Source organism: Nerophis ophidion, linkage group LG18 (genome assembly GCF_033978795.1).
Source record: "Nerophis ophidion isolate RoL-2023_Sa linkage group LG18, RoL_Noph_v1.0, whole genome shotgun sequence".
NCBI lineage: Eukaryota > Metazoa > Chordata > Actinopteri > Syngnathiformes > Syngnathidae > Nerophis > Nerophis ophidion.
The window spans coordinates 50,424,174-50,441,913 of NC_084628.1; the positions used below are offsets into that span (position 1 = coordinate 50,424,174).

Here is a 17,740-nt window from a genome sequence, read left to right on the forward strand (position 1 = left end):
GAAAGATGGACGTGGCCGTAACTATTGTTTCACGTGCGGAAAGGAAGGTCACTGGAGGCGAGACTGTCCTGAGAATAAACGGGATGGACAGCGGGACTATTGGGGCAGAGCGGATGGAGGCCAACTCAGAAACAATTCAGATTGACTGACTGGCTCGGGACCTGAGACAACGAAACAGATAAGTGTTGCACCCACACCCTCTCACGACAACACCATACTAACCGCTAACCGCAATGAAGACGCACTTGCTTTTACTGATACATTGCTGCTTGCTAAGGTGCAGGACAGAATTAGGGAATTAGAAGAGTGTGAACAGCCAATGATTGGGACGTATGCTTTTTGTGAGGACTTAGCCTATAAGAAAATGCCGATGATTGTGTGTGATGTGGGTGGAAGGTCATTGACGTTTCTTGTCGATTCTGGAGCGACAAACAGCGTAATTCAAACGAGTGAATTCTCTACAAAATTGAGTGGTAGAACTGTTTTCCACTAGTGCGAGTGGGCAAACTGTCTAGAAAAGTTTTCAATACCAATTCGTTGTACATGGGCGACAGCTGATTGTACAATGACAACAAAACATTTGTTTTTAATGTCTGATCTTTGTCCAATCAATCTGTTGGGTCGTGATTTAATGTTAAAATGGGGTATCGGAATCACTCCGATGCCAGAAGGCCTCAAAGTGGAGAGGAATGCAAATGGGTCGAATTTTGTCTCATTGGAGGTGAATTGTCCGCTCTATATCTATCAGTGGTGGGTAACGACCACTGCTTTGCAGGATCTAGAGAGCACAATATCACCCTGTTTGAATCCAGTATCTGACAGAATTGAATCTGAAAGCATGTATTGTGTGTCACATGTTCATGAAGGTCCGGACCAAGAATAGGAAGCTTCATTCTATCATGGTTTGAATGATAGTTTGTTTATTAATGACGTCTATTTTGATGGATGCAAATGTGCAGTTGCAGTAAAATTAACTTCATCACAAGAAATATTGGATCAAGTTGAAAATTCCAGTCCGCACATTCCGATAGCAAAAGCTAAATCTGATAATTGGCGGGATTTAAATCCTTTAATGCATGAATGTTTTTGGCAAAGGATTGGCAACCGTGTGCACGCGGGAAAAAATGTATTCTATTCACAAGCAGTCGATGCATATAGAATTAATTATGCGGCAAAAATTCATTTGCTACGTTCGGTGCAATTAGCATCTCCGACTGACGAAAAGTATGACGCACACCTGACTTTGACTGCGGTGACTTCTCCGACTGAGATTTCCTCCTTGTTGGCGCAAGTGCCGAGTTGTTTGTGGGCGAGGAACGACAGGCATGGGCTAATTCTGGTGCTGTTTTCCGGGATGGAGCCGGGTTTGGCCCTGACGCCTGAAGCTTTGTATGAATGTTGTCTGTCTATCTGTGTTGGCCCTGTGATGCGGTGGTGACTTGTCCAGGGTGTACCCCGCCTTCCGCCCGATTGTAGCTGGGATAGGCACCAGCACCCCCCGCGACCCCAAAGGGAATAAGCGGCAGAAAATGGATGGATGGATGGGAAGCCTTGTCTTCCTAAACGCTTGTTTGATTGTTATGTGAAATTGAGTGATGGGTTGGACCATGTGTCAAAGGGAGGGATGTGTCCAGCAGTACAGCAATTCTGGTTTACTAAGGGCTTTTACGCTTTCACAGAACATCTCTGTAAAAGTTGTTTGATTTGTGCTCAAAATAATCCAGGTAAACTTAGACCATTACCACAAGCAGCACACCCACCGCCAAGTAGGGCTTTTGAGCATGTCATGGTGGATTTCATTGAACTTACACCCAGTGAAGGGAAAAAATATTGTCTAGTGATGTGTAAATGGTCCTTAGTGTGTGAATGTGAGTATGAATGTTGTCTGTGTATCTGTGTCGGCCCTGCGATGAGGTGGCGACTTGTCCAGGGTGTACCCCGCCTTCCGCCTGATTGTAGCTGAGATAGGCGCCAGCGCCCCCCGCGACCCAAAAAGGGAATAAGCGGTAGCAAATGGATGGGTGGATGGATGGTTGATATGTTTTCAGAATGGGTAGAAGCCTTCCAAGCGAAACATGCTTCTTCCGCTGCAGTGGCAAAAGCACTTTTAACTGAAATTGTGGCAAAGTGGGGCATTCCGAAGAAGTTATGGAGTGACAATGGTTCACATTTTGTAAATGAGGTGATACAGCAATTGTCTGATTATTTGCAAATTGATTTGAGAACTCATTGCAGCTACCATCACAATCCGGAGGTGCTGTTGAAAGAGAAAACGGAACAATTCAATTAAAACTTGCCAAATGTTGTGAAGAGACTAAGCTCAGCTGGCCTAAATGTTTGCGGATAGTTGTCATGTACATGCGTATGCGGGTGTGCACGCGTCATAACCTGTCACCTTTTGAGATTCTGTTTGCAGTCCCCCCTAATGTGGGGATAGGACCATCAGGACCGCCAATTGAGACGACCCTCTGTGAACACGGACTGGTAAGATATTGTATATCTTTAACAAAGTGTTTTGCTAATATTTGAAGGCAAGTCTCTTTGGCGCTTCCGGGGCGAGCGGATCATCCTCTACACACCATTGTGCCGGGCGACTTCGTGCTTATCAAGAACTTCAGACGGAAGAGCTGGAAACAATGAGGCTGGCTCGGCCCGTTCCAAGTTCTCCTCGTCACCCACACTGCAGTGAAAGTGGAAGAACGGCGGACGTGGGTCCACGCTTCGCAATGCAAGGCGATTTCGGGCCCTGTAGCGGTGGCCGCAGAGGAGTGAGGAGCTGTAAAATCGCTTTTGGCTCCTACGGCAGGATCCGCGGCTGCAGAGACGAGGGTTACACACACCTCCCTCGCATCACATCTTTAGAGAAACACTACTAGTTTGCAGACACAGGTGAAGGCGCTGAGGGCCAAAATCACCAGGACAAATGTGTAGCGGACTCACATAATGTCTCAAACTGCTATGTCTGTACATATATGCCTATAGCGGCGTCCAATCCACATGTCACACCTAAGCCTGTAATGGAGGGTTATAGATATTTTCCCAGGATGTGTTATACCTTTTTGCAGCAAATCTGAATGATACGGTTAAAGCGCATACGGGGACATCTTTGTCTTCGCTTGAAGATCCGAAGTTAGATTTTTATGATCTGTGGTCCGATAATGATACGAATGTGCTTTTTGGTCCAGTTTATATTAGGCCGGGTATGAAATGTGCGTGTTATGCGGTATCTTGGAGCCTTAGAGAGCCGCCAGTGCAGATGGGACAAATTCCACTGATGTATTGTTTAAATGTGACTAGTTCATGCACTACATATCACGGTAACACTAGTTTGAACATTTCACAGGCTGCGCAAGGAGGGGGCTGTTCTCCCTATTTTACAGATCAAACTGGCACGCGGCCTCAGGAGGATGTTCTGTGGCTTTGTGGCTTTAACGTTTATGTTAGATTGCCATAGAATTGGATGGGCCGTTGTGCTATGATAACAGCTGCTGACCACTCTTACATTGTGTCAGCTGTTCCGAGTCATAGGGGTAAGCGTGAGTATGCACCCCATGATGCGATTTGGGGTACAAATGTGCCTGCAGATCTTGAACTTTGGACAACAGGAGAAAAGGTGGCATTGTCATTGTTTCCACAGCTGGGCGTGGGGAAACTCATGCTTAGAATGGAGACCAGGGGGGTCACTAGACCTAATACTGTACTGGGGCACACCTGGGGCACAAATAATTCATGTGAGCGGGCAAAGCGCGCAAGCAAAACCATTTTTAGCACTTATTTATCATAAAAAATACATAAATAGTGCTTTAAACTATGAAATCATATCAGATGATGTTGTATGGATCTTTGATGAACCACCTGAAATTAACTCATGCATTTGACCTACTTTTTTACTCCAGAATTCTAAACTGCTACTGGTAAAAGCAAAAATTTAACATCAAATTAAACATCAAATTTAACAAATTTAAACAAATTTAAACACATTTTAATGAATTTAAATTCTACAAAAGTAAAACAAAAAATAAAGCACCCCTACATCTCTGGGTTCTTTTATATTATTTAATTTCCATTTATGGCAATGGTGCTGATCCTATTTCGGATACACAAAACTACAACATATACACAAAACAATAAAGCCACAGAAGTAGAATAAATGAACAACTGTTGTGTGTCTGTTCAGGGAATCATTTTCTGAGAAGTAAACTGTAACGTCTCCTTTTCATTTTTGCAAAGTGGTCAATCACTCTGGACCAGGGGTCGGGAACATTTTTGTCTGAGAAAGCCATTAAAGCCAAATTGTTTAAAGTGTATTACCGTGAGAGCTGTATCATATGTTTTAACACTGAATACAACTAAATGCATGCATTTTTTAAGTAAGACCTACATTTTTAGGGTATAAGTCTTATATCATTTTTATTCTGAAGCTAACCAATATCAAATAAAATACTTCTTTGGCAACACTAAATGGGCCCTAGTGCGTGAATGTCGTCTGTCTATCTTTGTTGGCCTTGTGATGAGGTGGCAACTTGTCCAGGGTGTACACCGCTTTCTGCCCAAATGCAGCTGAGATAGGCTCCAGCAACCCCCGCGACCCCAAAAGGGACAAGCGGTAGAGAATAGATGAATGGACTTCTTACCATTGATGTGACTTATTGAACAGGTGCGGTTGAAAACGGATGGATGGATTAAAATGCATACGAATGTTTTATATGATAAACGTTATTTTTAACACCGATTACTGGCGGAATTATTCATTACTAATCGTGTTAAGTAATGTCAGCTCAGATGTATTTGAGAGCCAGATGCAGTCATCAAAAGAGCCACATCTGGCTCTAGCGCCATAGGTTCTCTACCCCTGCTCTGGACAGACATGGAAATATTACAGTAACTGTTATACAGTTGACCAGTGGTTCCCAACTGCTGGGTCCTGACATAAAAGTGGATTGTGTGTCATTTTCAGTGAGTCACAGTCACATGTGTGCATGAAAAAAAAAAAAGTTAAGGGAGAAAAAAATCAAATTGTGGCAACAAAACCAGATATTTTTAGCCATTTTTCTAGTGACTATTAGTGAGTATTTTAGCAAAAGGCAAACCGACTAACACGTTGGAGGAGGACTCAGGACAGACATGGAAATATATTTTTTTTAAATCTAAATGGGGCAACAAAACCCGATATTTTCAGCCATCTTTCTGGTAAAAAATACAGAAATGTTACTATTTTTTCTGGAAACAAAAGCAGATGCTTTAGCTGTAGCCATTTTTCTGGTGACAAAACAAGATTATTTTAGTCAAAGTCACACCGATTAACAAGACAAGTCTATTGTGCTATTTTTCTGTGATATAAACTTGAATGATTTAAAAATTTGGCTTACGACTTTATGATATGGAAAAATGTTTTTCTTCCTGAAGATAAACCATTTGAGAAGCACTCAACTCACACATGCTGACTCCAAATCATCATTGATGCAGAAGCAGCAGACAATAACCAACATTATGTTTCATGTTGATTGGAAATTCCCCCGACAGCTCGTACAGCAAATGAATATGTTTGTCTTGATACAAGGAATAACCTTAGCTAACTTAGCATCAACTTAAGACAATGATGTTGCCTAGCTAGCTAGGACTTCACTTACATCTCTCATTCCTGCTGCTTCTTCTCTGCTGCGGGCAAATAACTTTCTTAAATCCATCTAGGAGTTACAGTTTGAGTCAAATCAAAATCAAAATAATGTAATTAACAAATTGTTGTTGGCTAACGTTACCTACCTCACGCAGTGATTCGCATCCTCTCTCTCTCTCTCTCTCTCTCTCTCTCTCTCCCCTCCCAGGTCCTTGTCTAGTTTTATCAACCAGCCCTATTGACCATTATCCTATTTTTTAAAAATAAGTTATCCATCTATCATTATATATATTATATTGTTTTACAGCCCAGCCCTATCGGCCTTTTTCCTTTTTTTAATTTTTATTTTACATTATTTAGGTCTCTCATACACTTATATTCATACACTAAACATGTATTTAATATTCATACACTAAACATGTATTTAATATTCATACACTAAACATGTATTTGATATTCATACACTAAACATTTATTTAATATTAGTACATTAAGCATGTATTTAATATTTATACACTAAACATGATTTTAACATTTATACACTAAACATGTATTTAACATTCATACACTAAACATGTATTTAATATTCATACACTAAACATGCATTTGATATTCATCCACTAAACATTTATTTAATATTAGTACATTAAGCATGTATTTAATATACATACACTAAATATGTATTTAATATTCATACACTAAACATGTATTTAATATTCATACACTAAACACATATTTAATATTAATACACTAAACATGTATTTAATATTCATACACTAAACATGTATTTGATATTCATACACTAAACATTTATTTAATATTAGTACATTAAGCATGTATTTAATATACATACACTAAATATGTATTTAATATTCATACACTAAACATGTATTTAATATTCATACACTAAACACATATTTAATATTAATACACTAAACATGTATTTGATATTCATACACTAAACATTTATTTAATATTAGTACATTAAGCATGTATTTAATATACATACACTAAATATGTATTTAATATTCATACACTAAACATGTATTTAATATTCTTACACTAAACATGTTGTGGAGAGGGGCGTGTCCTACGCGTCCCCTGCAGGCTAGGTGTTGCAGGGGCCGACCACGAAGCAGCAGACAGCAGACAGGTGAGCAGATACCTCAGCTGGAGCGAGTCATCTAATCACCTGTCCCCTTTATCAGCAGCCTTGGAGATCTTGAGTGGGGAGATGATGAGAGTGACGGAGGAAAAAGAACACACAGCGAGAGACAGTGGACATATTGGAGAGCAATGGACTGATGCAGGTGTATGTACTGCAAGTCATTAAAGAGTGTGATTCACTGAGGCCCAGTGTGGTCATTCCAGACAAGCAACGGGGGATCTGGGAAAGAGTCCTCCCACACATGTATTTAATATTTATGCACTTAACACGTTTTTAATATTCAAATATTAAACAGCTGTTTAATTAATACTTATACACTAAACATGTAAAGGAGGAATTGGAAGTCTGGGACACTAAATAAGGCACACTTGGAAGTAATGAATTTATTTGTGTGTGCAGTTGCAGCAGAAGTCCACAGGAGGGCGCACGATCCCTCTTAATAAGTCTGGTCTCTCTCTCTCTCTCTCTCTCTCTCTCTCTCTCTCTCTCTCACTCTCTGCCTCTCTCTCTCTCTCTCTCTCTCTCTCTCTCTCTCACTCTCTGCCTCTCTCTCTCTCTCTCTCTGTCCCTCTCCCCCTCCCTTCCCCCCACATATTGGCCATTTTCCTATTTTTTTACATCAGTTATATGTCTATCATTATATATATTATATTATTTTACAGCCCAGCCCTATGGGTTTTTTTCAAATTACTGTTTTTTTAATTGATTTCGATTTGATGTCTTTTGCAATATATATTGACATCGTTTTATCGCCCAGCTCTATCGGCTTGTTTCCATTTTCTTCAGTTGTTTTCTCTCTATGTGTCATGTTATATATTGGTTTAGTTTAACGGCCCAGCCCTTTAGGGATTTTTTTTCAAAAATATATTTTTTTCAATTGATCTTTTTCGATAATTATTGATATCGTTTCATCGCTCAGCCCTATTGGCCTTTTTCTTTTTTTTATTCAATGTTTTTGTAATTATATATTTATTTTACATAAGTTAGGTTTCTCATACACTTATATTCATGCACTAAACATGTTTTTACTATTTATACACTGAACAGGTATTTAATATTTATACACTAAACAAGTTTTTAATATTCATATATCAAACATTTGTTTAATGAATATTTATACACTTAACATCTAAATGACAAATTCGAAGTCTTGGACACTAAATAATGCACACTTGGAAATAATGAATTTGTTTGTGTGTGCAGTTACAGCAGAAGTCCACAGGAGGGCGTACGTTCCCTCTTCAAAAGTCTGGTGCCCCCCTCCCCCCACATAAGTTATGTGTCTAGTTTTATCAGCCAGTCCTATTGGCCATTTTCCTACTTTTTTGACATCAGTCATGTGTCTATCATTATATATATTGTATTGTTTTACAGCCCAGCCCTATGTTTTTTTTTCAAATGACTGTTTTTTTAATTGGTTTCGATTTGATGTATTTTGCAATATTTATTGACATCGTTTAATCGCCCAACCGTATCGACTTTTTTCCATTTTTTTCTATTTTTCTATCTATGTGTCATGCTATTAAATTGATATATCGGTGTCAGCCAGCGATCCTTGGTCCGCTTCCGATGGTGCGGAGGCTTGGAGGCGTGTGTGGACTAATGGAGGGGGTGTTTCCACCAGGCGTGTATGGAGGCCTATTTCATTCAGGGGAGGAGCCAGAAATGATGACGTAAGAAGCCCCGTGACCGCTTCGGGAAGCAGTACAGATTTGCCGGGAAATTCGACAAGTGATAAACCGCCCAAGCTCCATCGAAAATGTTGTCTTTTGAGTCTTGTGGTCAGTTGGGAATATGGAGAGAGAATAAAAACAGTTTTTTAAATGCCACTAGAATCAAAGAAGGATGACAAACTGAATCAAAACAACAAACTTGATGTCCATTTCATAAACATTAGATTACTGATTGTTGTTGGTAACGTCAACAAAACTTTGATAGCACAAAGGCTTGCGCGTTGGCCTTTTATTCTACAAGACGTGAGTTCCATTCTTGGCAACGTCAGTTCCCAATTGTGTTTATCAATGGAAAACAATACACTTATTAAAGTAAAGCTTTCCGTATTAATTATTTTTAAGCAGCTACCAGAAATCCATAGCTGGATAAGGGAGAGGTTTTTGAAATAATAAAAAAAAGAATCACCTATAACCAAAAATAGAAATGAACTAAATCTCCTCTGTTCTGTACATCATTGTCCAAGTGACATTATATTGTCATCTTCCTCTTTATGCCATTTCCTCAAGGTGACAGAAAAACATGATACAACCTGCCTATCATGTGATTCTACCATGTTGGCAAAATACAAACACACAATATATTGACATGTATAACACATAAAACATGGAATTAGAAGTGAACAGTACCCATCCCTACCAGCAAGTGTTGTTGTACTGGAAACTAATTTACAAACACAACTTCATCACACACAATACTCCACTATGGAATTGTTCTTATATTAAAATGAGAAACAAATCCATCTTTGTACAGCAATGGTTTGAAAAAGGCATTTGGTCACGGATGCACTTATTGACTGATAAAAATATTTTAATATTTCAAGATTTCATTAAGCACAACCTGCAAATAAAAAATATTACACAATTTAAAAAGGCTTTCATTCCAAATATTCTAGTTACTGCGTCTGTCACGGCTCGGACACACACAAGTGCGCAATCTGTCGGGAGCCGCGCTGCGCGCGTCATCCGGCGCGCCTCTGACCGCGCGCATGTCACTCAAACCGCGGCAGGCAGCTGCGCTCCATCTGTAATCAACGCAGCCGGCACTAATGAAAGAGAGGAGTACAAGAACCCCCGCCACCAGTGATCCTCTGCCAGAACGTAGCAACTGTACCGTAAGCTCGTCTCCAGCATCCTAGTTGAATTTTTGATCCTGATCTCTGTGCCTTTTTCCCATGCGTTAATTGTCGTGTCTTTCCTCACCCCGCAGCTCCTTGTGTGCGTTCCCGAACCACGCTGTGTGTCGTGTGCCTTTTTGGATTCCCCTTGTCTTCCTCTGGCTTCCTGGTTTTCGATCCCTTGCTCGCCCCCGGACAAACGACGACTCTCTCCTGCCTCTCGACCACGCTTCCGCCTTGGACTTCCCTACCTGCCTTGCCCGCGCCTGACCGCTCAGCTCCTCTCAACACGCACCTCCAACACTTGCGGTAAATAACACCTCCTGTTAAATTCCACACATAGTCTTGCACCCATTTCATCTTTGTTACATACACATCAGATTTGACATACACATATATATATATATATATATATATATATATATATATATATATATATATAGAATAATATTGTATAAATAAATTATATTGAAATATTATTGTATATATATATATATATATATATATATATCCTTGTTAAAATAAAGACGCCCCAGGCTATAAGCTTTTCCCAGTCTCTGTGCCGTCTCCTTCTCCCTGAAACCTTCACAGCGTCTCTTTTAATTATTTTCTATTTCTTCTTCTTCTTATTTTCTCTGGAACAAAAAAATACTTAAAAGTTTCCATTCTTTCTGAGGCAAAAGAGTTAATCTAAGAAAAAAAAAAGATGGAAGTGAAGTGACCACTTAAAATAATATTTAGGATGGTTTTTTTTGCAATTGAAGACAACAATTGTTGGTTCTGTGATAGGGAAACACAATAAACAGTTTATTTTAAGAATGTATGCAAAGTAAATATCTGTGGGATGATGTACAATATTGGCTTTGGCTTGACACTCCAAACTTTGACTGATATTGATGTTGTTTTGGGGATGTTGAAAAAGAGAAAAAAAAACATTAAAAACATTTTTTAAAACACAATACTGGATTTATTTGATATATCCACATATGTAAGTTTGTGAAAACAAAACCATCCTTTCACAAAATAAAAATCAGCTATTTTCTCTCACTTGTATACTGCATAAAGGTCTGGGGACATACATATAAAACAATCACAACACAACCATCATAATACAGAGTAATAACGATAATGAATAAAATAGATTATAGAGACCCAACAAATGATTCATAAAGTCACACATTTTAAAATTGTATAAAAGACAACTGTTCAAATGATGTATAAAGTAAATAATAATATGCTTCCTGAAGTGGTCCAGAAGATGTTTCAGATGTGAACCAGTACATACGTATATCATATAAAGGTGATAATCTATGGGATTATTAACAATTAGAAATACAAATATGTAATATTTTCAAATTTCAAACTATGTAATTTATAAATGTAGACGCATATTAAACAGATTGTTACACATGTTATATGTGCTGATGTTGTTAGAAAGTCAAAATGAAAGTCTGGACAGTTTATTTCAAATCCTGCAGTTTCATTTGCTGCTGCTGTTCTCACCAGCACACTTGTGTTTCTTACACTGGTACTTAGAAGACAATCTTTCACCACACACACTGCAACTCAACACTTTCTCTCCTGGGTGTCTTCTCATGTGTGCTGCAAGGCTTGATCGGTCACAAAAGCTTCTGTTGCAGATTGAACAAGAATGTGATTTTTCACCACTGTGTGTTCTCATGTGTAGTTTCAAACTGTTACTTTGTACAAAACCTTTACTATAGATTGAACAAGGAAAATGTGATTTTTCACCAGTGTGTGTTCTCATGTGTCTTTTCAAACTCAGACTTTGTGTAAAACCTTTACCACAGATTGAACAGGAAAAAGGTTTTTCACCAGTGTGTGTTCTCATGTGTACTTTCAAATTCTGACTTTGTGTAAAACCTTTACTACAGAGTGAACAAAAAAAAGGTTTTTCTCCAGTGTGTGTTCTCATGTGTCTTTTCAGAACACTATAGTATGTAAAGGTTTTGTGACAGTGAGAACATGTAAAGGGAGTGTTGTCAGTGTGACATGTCTTATCTTTAGAGTCTTCATCATCAGTGTCAGGAGAGTGTGACGTTGTGTCCTCACTATCTGATAGTGGAGCTAAGAGCTTGTCTGCTTGTGATCCTCCACAGTGGTCTCCATCAGCTTCTGTTGTCATGTGTTGTGTTGAGCTGCTGCTTGGAGGCTCCCCCCCACCCCTCTCCTCACTTTCACCTTTCACCTCATCATCTTCACTCTTCACAGGGACACCAGTCACTGGGAACGCCTCCAACCATTTAGGCTGACTGATGCCCTCTTCCTCTTTAATGTGCGGCGGCTCATGGTCTTCCTCTTCCTCTTTAAAGTAGGGGGTCAGTTGGTCCACCTCTTCCTCTTTAATGTGAGGGGTCAGCAGGTTCTCTTGCTCCTTATAGTGAGGGGTCAGTTGATCATCCTCTTCCTTTTTGATGTGTAAGATCAGTGGGTCCTCCGCTTGCCCTTTAATGTGAAGGGTCAGTTTAACATTATGGGTCTGTGGCTTCTCGTCTTCCTCTTTAATGTGGGGGGGCTGTGGTACCTCTTCTTCCTCGTGTATGTGGGGGGACTGTGGTTCCACCTCCTGCTCACCAGGAAGATGTTCATCGAGGTCTGCGGGACAGGAGAAAACAAATATTCTTTAGAAAAGTCCAGCTTTGCTCAGTCACATGAGACATTGTCCTGCACCAACATATAATCTCACAATCTCATCAGTTTCCCCTCACAGCAGTCAGGGTACTTCCAGCTGACACATGAAGAAGACCTTCAGGGGAATGTCTTCCCAGGCCAACGTCCAATCCACCTTATTCATATAAAAACCTAAAAGTCATTCCTGCAATCCTTAATGGTAGACGCCATACGTGAAAGTGTGCTCTGAATAAGTCATACACACACAGAAAATAATGTACCACATGCCAGCCTCCACACAGTAGTACTAGTGATGAGCTCCCTCCGCTGGTGGACAATAGTTACAGTCATTTTCCTATTCATCTTTAGAGACATGTCTGTCATAAAAGAAGCATGAGCACAGTCAACATGTTGGCCAAGAAGGATGACATCTGTTTTGCTTTCATTTAGATTGTGTCACCACAGTTAAACTGGGAAGAAGTAATCAGATTACTGACTATACCTTCAAAAGATAACTTGTTTACCTTATTAATAATAGTAATAATGGATTATATTCATTTAGAGCGTTTCTAGACACTAAAATTGCGTTAGAGTGAGAACTGAGAAGGCATCATTCATGCAGTCCACACATTCAATCAAACTCAGAATTACACATACCGTATTTCCTTGAATTGCCGCCGGGTATATAGTATGCGCCTGCCTAGAATTAAAGCCGGGTCAAACTCGTTTTGCCAAATAGTTAACATATGCCAAGAATTTCCGCCGGGTCAAACTCGTCACGTCACGAGTGACACTTCACCTGTAATCATTTTCAAAATGGAAGAGACTGATTTCAATAATTTGACATTGCATAAAGGTAAGAAGATTAAGAGCTATTCAGTAGGATATAAGGTCCAAGCTATTGAATATGCTAAAAAAAACAGTAAGCAGCTATGTTTTATTGATATACCATAGCTGTGTGTCAAATATGAGTCATTGTGCTAGAGGGCGCTTGTGATCCTTCTTGTGACTACTCAGCTACAGAAGAAGTGACAACAAGCAGCATGAGTGAGGAGCGTGTGTTTATTTTTTCGTCTCGCTTGCACTTTTAACATGGAGGATTACATATCTAAAATAAAACAATTTTCTAAACCGGACTTTCAATCAAAGAAGGAGGTAATAAAGGAAGATCTCCATCGAGACAGAGAGACTTTTAAAACTGAAGAAAGATAAGGAAGACTTCTTTAAACAAGTTATCGATGCTTTTGATCAGATGGAACTGTGCATGGACTTCATTTATAAGTAAAGGTAAGACCATAATAAAACATTTTTATTAAATGTGCTTTTCATGATGGTATCCTTACATCACACTCAAATTTGTAAGCGCAGGACTAAATTTACCGCATGCCTTTGGTAAGTGCCAGAGTAAGAAGAGGTTTTAAAATAATTAGCGCATGCTTGCCTTTACCGCATGCCTTTAGTAAATGCCGGAGTGAGAAGAGGTTTTAAATTAATTAGCGCCCTGGCGGCAATTCAAGGAAATACGGTACTTTGTTAATCCCCAAGGGGAAGTTAAAATTTTCAGCAATATGGTAAGCTACATTTAATAATAATAATAATAATAATAATAATAAAAATAATAATAAGTAGATGACGAAATTGTTCAAGGTATTGTGTGTGAATGCTCCAATGCTAAAATTGAACTGAAATGCTGACAGAATGTAGTGTGAATGTAAGAATAGTTTGAATGTTAAAATGGTTTATATCAGGGGTCTCAAACATGCGGCCCGTGAGACGTTATTATGCGGCCCGCACTTTGATATGACAATTTAATGTTGGTGCGGCCCGCGAGTTTAATATGAACGGCGCTTGACAGCGTCATACTTGCCAACGTCCCCAATTTTCCCGGAGACCCCTGAATTTCAGGGCACCAATTCTCTCAAAGCCCCTGTAGATTTGTACCGGATCAAAAATATTCATGGAGTGCCATAAGGGTGCTGCCTTTAGCGCCCCTTACAGCATGAACAGATAGCGTGCAAGCCTAGTTGTATGTTGCATCTGGCCATGAAATATGTACGTGTGTTATTGCAAAATATATTTGATCAACAGCTACACATGTCACACTAAGGGTGGCCGTAAGAAAAACTTCAAACACTGTTACAAATATGTGCCAGACTGTGAACCCACACCAACCAAGAATGACAAACACATTTCGGGAGAACATCTGCATCGTAACACAACATAAACACAACAGAACAATTAAAGGGGAACATTATCACAATTTCAAAAGGGTTAAAACCAATAAAAATCAGTTCCCAGTGGCTTATTTTATTTTTTGAAGTTTTTTTCAAAATGTTACCCATCCGGGAATATCCCTAAAAAAAGATTTAAAGTGCCTTATTTTCGCTATCTTCGAAGCCACTGTCCATTTTCCTGTGACGTCATACAGTGCTGCCAATACAAACAAACAATGCCGAATACCACAGCAAGATATAGCGACATTAGCTCGGATTCAGACACGGATTTCAGCGGTTTAAGCGATTCCACGGATTACGCATGTTTTGAAACGGATGGTTGGAGTATGGAGGCAGATAGCGAAAACTAAATTGAATAAGAAACTGAAGCTATTGAGCGAATAACTATTGACGCTATTCGGCCATGTTTGCCTTAGCACCGCCGGTAAAATGTGCAGACCAATGATCGGAAGTTTCGCATCTTGTGACACTGGATCAACTTAAATCCGTCGATTGATAAGTGTTTGTTTGGCATTAAATGTGGGTGGAGGGAAACGCTGGATGTAAATATAGTTTCAAATGTACATACAGCTAGCCTAAATAGCATGTTAGCATCGATTAGCTGGCAGTCACGATGCGACCAAATAAGTCTGATTAGCACATAAGTCAACAACATCAACAAAACTCACCTTTGTGATTTCGTTGACTTCATCGTTGCAAATGCATCTGCAGGTTATCCATACATCTCTGTGCCATGTCTGCCTTAGCATCGCCGGTGAAATGTGCAGACACTCCGGCACATTCAATGGGGGTCTGGCGGCCGATTTATTGCCACTTTCGCATCTTTGGGCCAGTGGTGCAACTTGAATCCTTCCCTGTTAGTGTTGTTACACCCTCCGACAACACACCGACGAGGCATGATGTCTCCAAGGTTCCAGAAAGTAGTCGAAAAAACGGAAAATAACAGAGCGGAGACGCTGTGTTTGTAATGTGTTTGAGAAAATGAAAATGGCGGCTTTATTACCTAGGTGACGTCACATTCTGACGTCATCGCTCCTGAAGCGATAAACTGAAAGGCGTTTAACTCGCAAAAAATTTACCCATTTATAGTTCGGAAATCGGTTAAAAAAATATACAGTCTTTTTTCTGCAACATCAAAGTATATATTGACGCTTACATGGGTCTGCTGATAAGGTTCCCCTTTGAAAAGGAAACATTTGAGGCCTGTCGATGATGTGCTTTTTTCCCATCCACGCATCTATCCATTTTTCTACCGCTTTTCCCTTTTTTTTTCCCTTTTGGACTTACAGGTGGGCAGAAGAGGGGGTACACACTGGAAATTTCCATTCAACCTTTACATTATTTATTTAAATCGTATCCTAATTAAAAATGTATCTTCCAGTTTGTGGCTATTGTAAGGCATATTTCCAGAGGATATGCATTTTTACAGGATGTTTTAGAGATAGCGATTAAAAAATGACTTCTGGGTATATAATATTGATCAACTAATTCTTATCTAGGGGGCTTAGTGAGCGGAATAGAGGTGATCCCATTGACTCCATTGATAAATCTAGGATAGTTAAGATTTTGCTGACGTTTCTTTAGAACTTAGCATTCATAATAAATAAAAAACAAAACATGTTAATGTCTAACATAAGGTTTGTGAACAATAGGCACAGCTAAAAGAAAAAAAACAGATCCCCTTTGATATGTTTTCTACATCATGTGAACGGGTTGATGCTGTGGTGAAAGTGAGAAAATAAATGCATGTCGGGAAAATGAACATTTCAGCAAAAATGGTTTTGAAACGTTTTAAAACCTGGTTAAAGACACACATGCCAGAAAGGCATGTGTATGTTGTAAAATGATGGTAGAATTAGCTTTATTATTTGGGTCATGCCCCCGGCCCGGCTCTGACTTGTTCCACCACTGACAGTTTGTAGTACAAATGGACTGGGATGTGTAACTCATCTTTAGTAGTTACATTCCACAGAACACAGACAACCACGTGGTTGCAAGACCACGTTGCAAGTAGCAGACGGAATGCATCATCCTCACAAGACAACACAACTTCTTATACACAATATATTAAGCAAAGTGTTATTCATCAAATATAAAGTTAGTAAAGATGTGCGAGTAAAAAGTAAACAAACCTGTTCTGTGTAACACAACTTGATGATGTTTCTTATAATAAACATCCAGTAGTTGATGTTGTCGCTCCTTCTCCTCTTTTGTTGGACAAAGTTCCTCCTCATACTTTGCTATCCTTCTTTCGCACATTTTCACACAATCACAACACTTTACTCTCACACTTGATCTCTACTTAGCGACGTGTTGATAAATTCTGTGTCTTCTGTTAGCAGCTAACAAGCTAAGCTAACTAGCAAGCAAAGATAGCACGAGAAGCGGCACAGTGCTTCTAGCGCATCGAGACCACTTTATCCTTAAATAAAGAATCAAATATGTATTTTATACGACGTAAATATTTCAAACTGGAGAACAAATAATAAGACTGACTTATTAGTCCTGCTCGATTCTTTCTGCGTCGATGTGCTTTCACGACAGTTGGCACACTTCCGCTGTCTTCCGTTCACGCCGGAAGCTGGGAATGACGTCACAGCCGAGTGGACGAAGAGGTAAAATATTGCCTGCTGTCACTGTTACCATGCTTTTCTTTCCTGTAATATTTATTTGAATAACAGAGTGATATAGAATAGTGTCTTGTTTCTAAAAAATAAATCCAAAGTATATCAAACAAAGCTTTAATGTTGGGGTTCAGTGGCGCCCCCGTGCGACATTCATTGCAATGACAAGAGTGAAAGTGCTAGAAATTGTAGCGATATTACTGCCTGATTTATTTAAATTTACCCTTCCACGTGTTTTTATTGTTGTTACCTACACCTCATTCCTACTTGCTCATTTCATCCAAAATACTCTCATTTATTTCTTCTCATTATTATTTACGCTTTTCTCTTTTCAACAACATCAATCAGTGAATAGTTTGCATCTTCATTTGTTGCTCAAGCTTTTAACGAGTCAAACTTGTTCAAGTTGTCTCACTTTAACAGCAACATACATCAAACTTTTTACTTTAGCATTTCCGGAATCGTTGGTTTCACTTTTAAATAAGAAAATAACAATAATTAATCCAGGAAACAATGAGTAGTATCAGTTATGAGATGAGATGTAGATCAGAATAATTTAATGTACACAAAAATCACTCTATTGGTGGGAATTATTCCGAAATAATGGATATAATTGAC

At 39.2% G+C, this 17,740-nt stretch overlaps 3 protein-coding genes across 4 annotated transcripts in view; 2 read left to right on the plus strand and 1 right to left on the minus strand.

The window, feature by feature from the left end:
- Positions 1-17,740, plus strand: part of LOC133537310 (oocyte zinc finger protein XlCOF22-like) — a 340,825-nt gene that overhangs the window by 181,395 nt on the left and 141,690 nt on the right. The window lies entirely within an intron of this gene.
- Positions 1-17,740, plus strand: part of LOC133537307 (oocyte zinc finger protein XlCOF6.1-like) — a 275,459-nt gene that overhangs the window by 143,835 nt on the left and 113,884 nt on the right. The gene's annotated exons all lie outside the window — the stretch shown is intronic.
- LOC133537313 (oocyte zinc finger protein XlCOF8.4-like) lies at positions 10,578-17,073 on the minus strand. The gene is made up of 2 exons (XM_061878345.1): positions 16,631-17,073; positions 10,578-12,249 (listed from the first exon to the last, which is right to left on the minus strand). The coding sequence occupies exons 1-2, from the start codon at positions 16,755-16,757 to the stop codon at positions 11,114-11,116; spliced, it is 1,263 nt and encodes a 420-aa protein (XP_061734329.1). The 5' UTR covers positions 16,758-17,073; the 3' UTR covers positions 10,578-11,113.